We start from the raw sequence: 13,043 nt of genomic DNA on the forward strand, positions 1-13,043 counted from the left end.
CACGTTTCTCTGTCTTTTTATGGCAAGTCACTCTGGTCTGCTAAAGATGCTAAGAGCTATTAAATGACATAATATAAACATGCATGACAGAACACACTCAGAAAATCAATAAAAAGACAGTATTTATTAGTTATATTATCATTACATTCTGTACTCCATAGGACAAAAAATGTGAGAGTGCATCAGAAACAATAGGAATACGTTATTTTTTTCATTTTGTGATTGTTCAAAAACATATACTAGTTATGTGATAAATGCAGATCTGGGCTCCAAAACAATGGTGATATGCATTTTAATGGAAGTTCTGCCTCCTGACATTGACCTGTAACAAATGTGTCTAGTGCTTTGGTGTAAAAAAGACCATTTTTATTTGTGAATTGAGTCTTTCTAAGGTTATTTAGCCCAGATCATACAGTTTGTGGAAGTGTTGTGCCATTTTCTGCCAAGTAAATGCATCGCAGTTAGCTTCCTCATTCCTCAGTTGATTGTATATTTGATACTATACACAGACACATCCAACAGTGGAAAAACACATTTTGTATTAGTGGTGTGTGTGTGTTGCTGGTAGAAAGGTCATTTGCTAAAAGTCTCCAGTCTCCGCCCCTAGCAGCGGATGGCAAACAAACACAGTGAAAACTCAAATGCACAGGTATCAGATTTTGGACGGGCGGTTCACTACATTGAGGTTGCCAGGAGTGCACCGTGCGCCCGGGTCCTTCCCAGACTGTAGCGGGGTGTGGGGCTGCCCTTTGCACTGCCCGAAAGCTGGCGGGTTGTTCATTAGTTTGGGGGCGCCGCAGCCTTTGGGTTTGGGGATCCTCGTCGGGCCAGGGCGCCGGAATGCTTCGAGAGGGATCTAGAAACAGGCAGAAGGCAAAAAAAAACAAGCAGTCAGCAGATTTCATCAAAGGCTGGCGGGGGAAAGGTTTTGGAGCAACACGCAGCAAAAGAATTACAGAAAGCCCAGCACAACATGGCATGGCCTGAGAGCATCACACAGGCTTGCTCTGAAGAGTGGGGTGGAGTCATTGCCCAAACAGCACCATCATTTCCTTTCAGATGGAGGGGATCAGAGCCCTGCAGTTCAGTAACAACATATTTCCAATAAGGACAGGAAATGAGGAGATGAAAATCTTTATGATGTGTCAGGGCTTTTGCCACAGCTGAAATTGAACACATGCTGAAAAACATCTGCATTCTGCTAAAATCTGGGGAACCATTGCTGTAGAGGCTGAAAAGCCCACAGCTAACTAGTATTCTGGCCATTTCTCCTGAAGTGAGAGCTATTGCATTGTTTTGTCAACGAGACGTAGTCCATAAACTGGTGACATAATATAAGACCCTTCACTTTATACAGCCTGTAAACTCCCAACTGAATGCCAGTCATTATCATAGAATAATACATGTTACTACTACATTGCTTCCAGCAGAGGGTGCTATACACTTGTACAGAAACTTTTTTGGCCAGCATTGACACCCTGCTTTCCATCTCTGTCAGATTTGGGCGGGAGACTGCAGCCTGTGGTGGTTTGGATACTTAGGAGTTTCTGCCATGTTTCATTGCTTTTACTTTTGAGGCAAAACAAACCGTAATGACTTTCATGGAAGGGGATGATGGTTTCGGCTGTTAGAATGTCAGGCTGCCAAGATGACAGTGGAACACATAACAAACACCAGAGCAAATGCTAATCAGACCTAGTAGGTCATTGCCCCCAGTTCCTTTTCTGCTCTATCCTTTTTCTGTGTGTTGTCAGCTTTCAGAGCCTGAGCTAGGTAAGCCACACATTGAGTCTCTGTTGTCCCTCTTTAATGTGAAAGGTCAAAGGATTGAATTTTGACTGGTGTGGCACATCAACTGAACACCATGGGGGGGGAAAGCGTTGCAGCGTGTAGACAGTTGCCTTCCATTATCAACTAATCTCTGCAGGCTCACACATGCGACTAGAATGCACAGGACCACAAGCGCCTATGAGCAGAACGAAAGCATCAGCCACCCCCCTTCTGATCCCATCATTAATAATCTGCAGTTTTTCTCTTTTCCTCCATTTTTTTCCTACCATGAAAGAGCTGATTCAGTGCTCTCGGGGGAGGTGGGAGAATGGTTGAGCGTGACCTGGCACAGCTCGCAAGGTTGTGTGTTCATGAAGTTAACATCACCACACTGTTTGCCACAAAATCACACACATTCCATTTTTGTGTCCTTTGTTTTACCAGCAAACCCAGCTGTGTCCCAAAATCTCAAAGGTCAAGAGAGCTGTTTGTCCAGCAAGTTATTGATAATAAAACACAAGAGGACACAAAAGAAAATACCCAGAGTGCAGAGAGTGCACATACCGTGTGGGTAGACAAAGAGACCAAGTCAGTGCTTGTTAACAGCATATAACTTATCTGGGGTGAAATGATTTTCTGAAAGCACTGTAAGAGAGGGTCTCTTCTCACTCTCAGACTCCAGGACCACGCAGAAAAGTCTGGCAAAAATCTATCCAAATTCGGTTCTGGCAGTGATTAACAAAAGGGCATTCCTGTGAGCAAACGTGCTGTATGCCAACATGGCGCGTCGGGGGTGTGTCGGGGGGAGTTTGTCATTTAATGCTTTGTCCGGGCAAGTGATGTCACCAAGGAATGTGTCCAGTTGGATCCTGTCTGCTCCATGTGTGTTCCTTTGTCTGCACCTCTGAGTTGTTCCAGCACTGGACTGATGCTTGGGTGGGGGGGTGGGGGGGGGCAGTTGGGATGGAGTGGTTGTTCACATACTGTGTTGGGGAAGGAGACAGCCTTGGGTCTCTTTCGAAGGCTGTTTCCCTACACACTGCGTGATGTCGTGACTCTGAGAATCTTTCTGTTGCTGTTGTAGTTTATGGAACGCATTAAAAATTGCAGACTCTTACATCATTTTATTTCACCTCCGCATCTCTGTTCCCTCCTGTGATGCTCATAGGCTGTGCCGAAAGCAGCCAGTCAGTCACAGCACAGAACAGCTTTTTAAGAGTGCCTGTAAGTGTTGAAGTGTTGGGTTTACAAAAGAAACCAAAAAAATGAACCTGTTCAAGCAACAAGCTTAACAAAATTGATCAAGATATAAATTAGTCCTTTGCAATGTTTTTTTTTTGACAGCAAAAAAGCATTTACCAGCCATTTGGAAAATCTGACACAATTGTGTCAAAGGTCTTTATGCCTTTACACCGACCAACCAAATTTAAATGTCTCAACAGGAACACATGGAGGGAGATACATGGGGCATGTTATCACTTTTTTGTGCCTCTGTCTTGTCTCTGATATGCTTTGCACTTTCTGACCCTCCCTTTTCACTTCTCACACTTATGTCACTTATCTTGCCCTTCTCTCACACCTATCTCACTCTCCTCTCACACGTTTTACACTTCTTTCACACTTCTACACTTGGTACACTTCCCTCACACTTCTACACTTGTTAGCCTTCTCTCTTACATGCTTGTTTTAATCTATCTGTTGACTTATACTTCCTCTATACTTTTCGTACTTTCCTCTGCTGTTGTCCTGCTTCTCCAGCTCGTCTCAGTCTCACTCTCCTCCCAGTTTGCTCTTTTGTGTATCTCATTCTGATCTCATTCTGATCTCATCTGGTATCATGTTCTTCTCATGCTCCTCACACTTTTCTCACTCTCATAGCCATACTGCAAATCTTTCTGCTGTGCTGGCAGTGTTTTCTGGAAAAAGAGAGAGAAAAGTAAAATCCTTACTTTATGAAAATTAATCAATCCTGGGAAGTTGTCATAGGCAATTAAGTCTAGTGATACTGGGGACATAATGTAAATGGTGTGTTTTTTTGAGAGTGTGTGCGCACCGGGGGGCGGGGGGCATTGAAGCAGGCCCGGCGCTATGGTGGTACTTAGGGATGCATGCATACCCAGACAGACCTCGGTGCACCCCAGTTGTCTCCTTATATCCTTATATTGTATATGTCTACATAGTATTTATGACAGTATTCAATCCATCAGTGTAAACAGCAGCAGAGAAGAGCCATGATCTCTGACAAGTCTGCGGTGTCTCTTAATTATAGACTACACATACAGTGCAAACCTGCAAGAGGGACAGTGCCATTGTTCATATGTTGCTTGATTTATTTGGTGCCGTTGCTGGGTTTATTTGGTTAGAGTCCACTTTATACCTGTTGTCATGGTGACCACAAGGACAGAGCAGCCAGGAATACTCTGGAGTGTCCCAAGGGTATCACTGCTTAAACAGGCAGAGAATTGGGATTATGGGACATTGCCAAAAAATAAAAGCCTGAATGAAAAGAATGTGTTTGTGGTTGGGAACGCTATCCATATAATTTGTTTCTGGTAAATAAGAGTTTGTCATGTGTCAGACCGCAACGAGCCAAATGGTTTTTGGCATCAGTCTAGCTGTGCCATGCCCTCAGTGCAAGTCTGATGATATTGGTTTAGGCTTGCACAGGAAAATTGGAAACTTGTATGTTTGCACGTTTCCTTTCTGAACACTCATCTTGTATGCGTGTAATTGGGGGTGCTCCTTGTCTAAGGTAATCAAACGCAGAAGGAAAGAGCAGACACCTCAGAGACAGGTGGAAAGAGATCCCCATAGTGAATGGCATCTTGTTTAGTCTGCTACTTTCTCTATGCTCCTCTTTGTGGCCTATCTGTAGGAGGGATTGAGTTTCCCAACTGCACAGATTCCAGCTTTAACCAATTTAACGGTTTGTATAGCCAGCTCTTTATATTGATTGAGAGTTTACATCTGTGTGTGTGTGTGTGTGTGTGTCTGTCTGTCTGTTTGCCTGTATGCATATGTGTGTGACTGTGTCTGTCCTGCCCAGTTCACTGTCCAATTGCAGGTGGATGCAGTGTCCAGCTGACAAGCTCTTTGAGCATGGGAGTATGGATTTAAGAAACGTATTACAATTTGACCTATTGAGGACTGTCTGTAACTTCAGTGTTGCAGTGTTTACTCAGATTTACCCCTCAACAATATAAGTATCCTTCCACCATAAACAACATCCTCCCTGTGCAGATCATGTTTTACTGGGAGCAGGTTTTATCTTTTTGTTCTGCTTACAGCTTCGTTTTGATATCTTTCCCAATGTGAATTTAATTCAATGTACATTCTTCCTTAACAGCAGGGCAGCTGCTTACAATCAAGTAAGCTTTGTCTCACACTGTCATAAGAATTCACTGAGAACAGCTTCTCATAATGTGCCTTAAAGAAGCCTGAGACACTGCCACTGTGTGCCTGCATAGTTCTGTGCTAAGTCTTCATATAATTGAAAGTGAGATGCTGTTAAAAAAAAAATCGGCCACCTCCCACCTGCATTTGACTGTTGTGTTTGATTTTAACATGGCCACAAGCCCTGCTGTGGCCTCCAGTGCTAGGATTTCACCCACTGAGCCAAGCAAGGAATGTGGAGCCAGACACCACAAACCTAGCTGATGAAAAATCAATAAGCAATCATAAGATGAATGACATCTAGCCACTCCAAGGGTGTGGAAAGCATGTACATACATTTCCATGTGTGCAAACAGCATGTGGTTAGCAATTATCATTTCATCCATGTGCCAGTTTTAATATGATTGAAAATTTGGAGTAATAAACCAGGCTACTGTAAAATGCATTCTCAGGATTAAAAAAGGGTTTTTGAAAGGTCTTTTGAAATTGAAGTTGGCCAGGATGCAAAAATACTAAATGATTTTTTTCCAACATCTTTGGAAAAAGAAGAGTCAGAAATTACAGTAGGTCAGGTCTTGAGCATAACATTCCAGATAACATTTCCAGTTACAAATATGTTGACTGTAAGAACTGAGAGGAAGTGTAATAGAGATGACACTGAAATGATGAATTCCAAAGGACCTGAAAAAGTTCAGATACAATGTAAATAAGACAGTTATTCCTGATGGAATTAACAAACAAAATGTTTTAAGGAGCATAATGTATGAACAATATAAAATCTAGAGCCTGGGTAGCTGGAGAAATTCCAGAAGACTGAAAGACAGGCAATATACTGCTAATATGCAAGAAGGGATTTTTGCTCTTCCAGGAAACTATTACTGAAGGGGAATTTTGTGCTTTGCAAATCCCCTGGACTTTTTTTTTTTTTTTTGAGGGGGGGCACAAAAAGTTTTCATTCATCAGGCTAATGATGTAGTACTTCCTGATTTTCAAAAAAATATAACAGTAGCTATTATGAACTTATTGTGCACTTGAACTCTGTAGATATTACAGGAACTATTAATAAACTTTGATAAAATCTATTATATATAACATATAGAGTATAACTGAAACACTTCGTTGCCAAAGTTAGACCAAGTCTGGAATGTGAAGTACAAGTTTAGTCACCAGAGTATAAAAGAGATACCGAAAATAAAAACTCTGAACATAGAACTCTGTAGGAAAGAAAGTGAAACAAAATTGCTCCCGTGTCTTAAACAGAAGGATACTTAACACACTCTCTACAGTCAAGAGGCTTATTCAGGATGACATTTGAAATCTTTTGGGATTTACGAGAATCTTTAAATGCAATAGGTGGACCATGGAAGTCACTGTATTTAATGGATAAGTCAACAGAAGGGCATGTATGGAAATTGGTAAAATATTTCACACTGACATTAGAAAATTTTCCTTCACAGAGACAGGTGGAGTTATTAATGGCAGGCATAGCTTGCCAGAATTTCAGAATCACAGACCCTTGGATCCTTCAAGACCAAACTGAACACAGTGACCGTTTTACCCCAGATATACAGCGCTGTCATCTGAATCTGCTTTTTATTATTTTTTATGCCCATCTCAGAAGTCTTCATATTCTTTTTCTTGCTTAATATCAGTTTTATTGCTGTTACTATTGTTTTTAATTTATAAGTAGTGCTATGTTTATTGTATCTGATGCATGAGTAGTGCCATATTTTATGTGGATTTTATCTCATTAGAAGTGTCATGTGTCATTTTTATTATAGATATCGCTAAAATAATGAGCCAGGATGGGATCAATGTTCCGTTATATATGGTTGTTATGGTCTTGTTTTGTTTTCTTGATGCAATATACTCATATGTAGTACATTTTGGCAGTTGGCCTACAGTTTCACACAGTACTTTTTTTAAGTGATGAGTATATTTGCTATTCTGACCTGGAACAGCAGGTCAATGGCTATATTTGTAAGCTCCCCTCTCTCTCATGCTGATAGATATGTTAGCTACAGTTCATTTTCACATAACTCCATCATTAAGAGGGCGCTCTGAGCCTTGCTAAAATTTGTGGGACATGTTCTCACTCTGCAATTGCAACCTATGGAAGTTGCTCTGGAAAAGAGTACCTGCAAAATGATAATGATGTAATGTAATAAATTGATCAGGACTTTTGTGGCATTGTCTAATGGCTAGACCCCATATTGAATGAACGTGGAGATGTGTAGTACTTCTAATCAGCAAGGATGCAATCACAAAAACTATTCATTCCTTGCAGTTCATCCTTTTTCTGCCCAGTGCTCCAAACCCTTTATTGCCTTCAGCTGTTTTTAGTCAATGCATTATCATAGAAGGCTGTAATTTCACTCATGCAGGTCTATGGTCACAGTCCCTGGTTGTCTGTTCTGGATAGATGGAGAAACCATGACATCACCCTATGAATTTAAGTCAGCCAAGCAAACACATGTTGGAATTCTCAACTTTCTCCTCCCTTATAAACCCTGAGAGTCAACATAAATTTTCCATTGTCGAGATATCATCTTGCACATAAATATTTCAATAAGCCCTTGATAAAAAATATGTCTCTCTCACAAATATTTACCAATTTACAGAAATGTTTTAGATTTTCAAATATACAAAAAGTAAGCAGGGTGATGAAGAATCTGTGAAATGTCACCTGAATTGGTAAGAATTTGTAGTTCTCTATTTGCAACTTCAGAACTTGCTAGTAATTACAGAAATTATGTTCCTGTCGACTGAATTTGACATTCAGTGAAATAGATTCTCTTTGGAGAAAGTTTGATACCTTAGGAATTAATTACTACAGTTGGTGTAGCATATTCTGTGTATGCAGCATGAATCTGAGTTTCCTTAACACAAAAATAGGGAGAATATGCCATCCACAGTTCAGGTGAAAAATGTGTTTTGAATCCTGTTAACTATTTGCAGTTTACTGCATAAACACATTATTATTCATGCAGTTATAAAACTCATTTGTTAAAATATCATAAAAATTAAGACAAAAATGGAGAAAATAAAACAAAACCCAGAATGTTTAGTTATTTTAATAATTAGAAAAAAAAGATCCACTTTAACAAAATGCAAGTCACATGGAAAATGAAATACAGACACAAGACAGGACATCAGTGAATAGTCTTAGTACATCATGGTCATTTGCCATTGAGCATATACAGTAAGTGCACACATGAGTTTACCCAGGGTAAAAATAGTGCTTCATGGGCTGATAAAGATTTCTTTCTTTGTTTGTTGTTCTTTCATTTTTAGAGTCTTAGTTCATGCACACAAATGCCTTCAAAACAAAACAAACTAAAAAAACTCTTTAACAGGTCTCTCAGACATGTGATCAAGGGATACATGGAGGATGATGGGATTAGGAGGTTATTTGGATGGGGTCAGGCCGGGCTGGATTGAATGGTTGCTGGGTGCAGGATGATAGGGGTTCAGTGTGGGGATGGGGGGGTTGCAGTGGGGATGGGGGGAGTCAATCGTAGAGATTACTTACTTTAATTTGTGAAGGCCTTGGGATGGGGGACGTGGTGGGCTTTATGGTGATGCTACTGGTGATTTTGTTGCCTCCTTTAGTGGGGGTACCATTGGTTAATACTTGAGTTCTGTGTTCCTGGCCAGGGGTGTGGCATGAACTCAAAGATCGGGGCGTGTTGTTTATGGCCTGAATGTAAGGGTTCCCTAAGTGGATGTGGATTTTATTGTCCTCGGTGGTGATGACACTCGGGCCGGAGCTGTTGGATCTCTGCAGGTGCCAGCTGCTCTGCCTCTCCGGTGTCACCCGGAATACAGCATGCCCCCCCACCACCTCCACAGGCTCTGTGGACAGGGACCTCTCTGGGGCCCCGGTGGTCACTGACACAATCTGCATGGGCGACATAGCCCGGTCTGGAGTGACGGACCCAGAGGATTCCGGAGTCATCGCCCGGGAGTAGGAGGCCATGGTGAGGGGTGACACAGTCCTGTCTGGGGTGCAGGGCCCCTCAGAAGAGGTTGAGCTTTTGGCCTTAGTGGGTGGAGAGATGGAGGCATTCTGGATGATGGTGATCCGCTGCTTGGGGGGTGCACTACCGCTCGTGGGGATAACTGCCGTGCTGGTGTAGGAGTGTGCGTTTTCTGTGGTGGGGCTGGTGATCTCAAGGGTGGCTGTGTTGTGCCCATGGTCGGGGGTCACCTTGATGTGCAAGGGCTGCCCTGGGGTGTGTGTCAGGATTACGTCCCCTTGGTTCCCATTCTGCCTGGGCACAACCTTACCATTGATCGGATAGTAGCTCTCCTTGCCTTTTGGGAAGGGTACCCTGGACCTCCTAATGTTGTTGTTCAGATTGTGCATGTTGTTGAGGAGGGATGGGCTGCACTTTGTGACAGCGGGGTCATCATTATAATTGGGGTCATCTTCCGGGTCGCTCTCCTCGTACAGCTTTCCGTTCAACACCGCTCTCTCCAGGGGAGCCAGGCTCTTGTAATCGGGGGGCTGGATGTCTGTTGTGTCTGTCTGAACCTCCTTTGAGGACATGTGCAAGTCTGAGAAGCGCCTCCCATTCATGCCCGGCCGAAGGCTTTTGCTGAAGCGGCGGTACCTTTCCAGCTCCTTGGTGAGGTTCTCCATCTCCCGGGCTAGTTCTTTGTTCCTCACCTCCTGTTGAGTTAGTTTCCTCTGCAGCGTTGCATAGTCTGTTTTCATGCGACACAGGGAGTCCTCAGTGCTCATGTATTCATGGATCTTTTCCTTCAGAGCCTCCACCTCTCGAGTTAAGTGGCTTGACTTGGCCTCTTCCTCTTTCAGACGCTTATAAAGGATGTGCTCCTGGTTTGATTCCTCCTTCTCTGCCAGTTGGTACTTGGAGAGCTCCTTCCTGGAAACCTCTAGCTCCTCCATCAGGGCTTTTGCTCGTTTTTGCTCATTAGAGTATCTCTTCTCCAGGGACTCAAACTCGTCCTCTGTCTTCAGCAGGTCATCCTCGACCACCTTCATCTCCTTGAGTTTTCGCCTCAGCCGTTCCACCTCTTGTGTCAGGTCTTTGACTTTGTTGTCCTCTTGGTGGAAACGGTTCACTGCCGGAAGCTTGATGTGCTCCTCTTTGGCTTTGTTCCTGAGGAATTCCCTCTCCACAGCCTCCAGGGACTGTAGCCTCTTCTTCATCATGGTGACTTTGGACTGCAGGTCATTGCTCCTCTCCTCCTCTGCCTTCAGCTTGGCCCTGAGCTCCTCCCTTTCCCTGGTGGCGATGCACATTTTCTCCTCAAGCTCAGCCTTGGACTTCAGGGCCTTCTTACTCTCCTCAATGAGCTTCTCGGTCACATTTGTCACCTTGTCCTGTTCAGCCTGCAGTTTGCCAGTGCTATTCTGGAGCTTGTCCTCCAGGAACTTGAGATTCTCCGCCATAGTCTTCCTCTCATCCACCAGCATGACTGTCAGCGTCTTCAGCTTAGTGAGCTCCTCCTTCAACGAGAGCTCTGTGTTCTCCAACTGGCTCTCCATGGTCTCCAACTCCCTGATCCTACTCTTCAGGGAGTCTAGCTCATTGGACAGGTGTTTGGTCACATTCCGCTCCTTCTCCAGGTTGCATTTGAGTAAGGAGCACTCCTGCTTGCTCTTGCCAAACGCATCCTCCAGCTTTTCCATCTCCATGATCCTGTGGTTCAGCTTGTCCACCTCTGCTTTCAGGCTGCGGCCCTGGATGGACTCCTTCTCCAGCTTCTTGTTGAGGTCCCGACACTGATCTTCCATCTTGATCAGCTCCTCGTCTTTCCCCTCCATCTCCAGCAACCTCTTCCTTAGCTCCTCGACCTCCGACATCAGGCTGGAGTTGCCACACTCGCCACGGTTGATCTTGTCCCGGAGCTCCTGTAGCTCCTCCTCAGCCCGCCGCAGGGTCTTGTTAGTCTCTTCCAGCTCGTCCAGCTGCCGACTGAGAGCAGCTAGCTTCTGCCTGAGCTGCCTGTTCTGAGCATCCTCATTGGTCAGTTTGGCGGTCATGGCCTCCTGCTCCTGGTGGAAGCGACAGGCTTGGTCACGTAGCTCTGCCTCCAGCCGGAAGACTTTGTGCTCCTCTTCTTGCAATCTGGCTTGGGTGGAGCTCAGCTTTTCCTGGGCTTGAGTAGTACTGGCAGTAAGGTCCTGGACCTTCTCACTCTGCTGGGCCAGCTGCTCCGTCAGGCGCTCCTGCTCGTCCACCACCAGCAGTGTGAAGGACTTCAGTTTGGCCAGCTCTTCCTTCAGCCTGCTGACGGCTTTGTTGTGCTCCTTCTCTCTCCTTTCCTGGTATGCCTTCTCCTGGTCAATCAGCAATTTCAATCTGTAAAAAAACACAAATCAGAAACAGGAAGTTGTGAAAGAAAGAAACATGGAAAGAGCACATTTGGGCTGAATAGGTTTTGAATAAGTGTGGATGATTCCTACGTGCCACACACACCACTGTTTAACAGATAAATAAAGATGAGTAAATAATAGATTAAACTTCATATTTAAATATCTGATTAGCCTCTAAGTTAGCTGAATTCTTAATGGGTACTATTGAAATTCTTAATGGGTTATTGTAATTCTAACATATAACATATAACGTGATTGTAATTTATGTAAAGATAGAGTTGCATTAATCTCCTACTCCTGTTTTTGACAGTTTCTATGCTTTAAGACATTTTGGGTGTAATAGTTTGTATAGAGAATGTGAAGACACGTCATGCCATGTTGCATGTTGGGACAGGGACGCCATCTTGTGAGGAAAGCACTCTGTTTTCCTGTGCCTGCTATGGTGGCTACCTGCATACCTTTTTTTTTCTTTGGCTAAAAAGTTGTTTAAATCATTCAAATCTGACGGAGAAGGGAAGAGATGGAGAAGGGGAAAGAGAAAGAAAAGGGACCCCACCGGGAGAAATTAAATCGCAATGCCAAGCAACGGTATTTGGTCAAGCTAATAACGAAAAATAACATACTGTAGATCCATATGGCTTGGCAGCCCAAGACTGGATTACAGACCCCGATGCATTACCTCTACTCACACGCTCGGACATTGTAAATTATCTCGTTTTTGGACTGCGTGCATTTAAAAGTTATAAATCCCTAGAAGCTCCAGCGTCTTCTTGTCACCTCCTCAACCTGCTTCCCTTCGTGTTTTTTCTATGTAGGAAAGGCGAAAAAACATATTCTATTGTCTAGCTTTCTCCCTGATCGATGGTGTGACCTACTATGGCAGTTCTTGATGCAGCAGCACTGACTTACCATGCCATTGTTTTTCAGAATCACGACAGAAAATCAAAACACAGCCTCCAACTCACGAACAGAAAGGCAGAGAGATCCTCACAAGATGGCAGGTAAACAAAATTCAACACGGCGTGATGTCAACTTCACATTCTCTATAGGATCTGCATATCTGTGATGTGCTCCAAGAAATTGGAGGCTTTTTAATTATTATGGCTCTTACATATTTAATGTGCTATCATTTTCATATTCATTTGCCAATGTGTTGGAGTTCAGTTTTATAATACTTTACTTTTGCTTATTAGTTATATATCCCCATCTGAGTCTTGTTTAACCTGAAGAAGAAAGGTTTGAACTTTATTGGATGAGATTTGTGTCCATTAAAAGGGTACTACAGTTTATATTGCTTGGAGTAGAAATTCTCTTCAGCATATGATATTCTTCAGCATATTCTCTTCAGTATGATATCACCAGATGTCATCACTAAAAGTCGCGGACATTTACACTATGATTATTACTGTTGAAATGTATGCATATATGCCACATAACGACCACTGAAGCTTGAGCTGTTTGTGCAACTACATAACTGTCCTTCACCCATAACTGTGCCAAGAAACCCAGGGATGGAACAGTCATAGTTGAT

The 13,043-nt window shown here is 43.3% G+C and overlaps 1 protein-coding gene across 1 annotated transcript in view; it reads right to left on the reverse strand.

Moving 5' to 3' along the window:
• Positions 1-457: 457 nt before the first annotated feature.
• The window catches only part of LOC118789521 (filamin A-interacting protein 1-like), a 73,947-nt gene continuing 61,361 nt past the window's right edge, over positions 458-13,043 (reverse strand). Inside the window, exons 5-6 of the mRNA XM_036545988.1 lie at positions 8,696-11,498; positions 458-856 (exon numbers count right to left, since the gene is read on the reverse strand). Of these exons, the coding sequence (XP_036401881.1) occupies positions 653-856; positions 8,696-11,498 (3,007 nt within the window). The 3' untranslated portion in view covers positions 458-652. The remainder of the gene's footprint in view (positions 857-8,695; positions 11,499-13,043) is intronic.

This window comes from Megalops cyprinoides, chromosome 14 (assembly GCF_013368585.1).
Source record: "Megalops cyprinoides isolate fMegCyp1 chromosome 14, fMegCyp1.pri, whole genome shotgun sequence".
Classification (NCBI taxonomy): Eukaryota; Metazoa; Chordata; class Actinopteri; order Elopiformes; family Megalopidae; genus Megalops; species Megalops cyprinoides.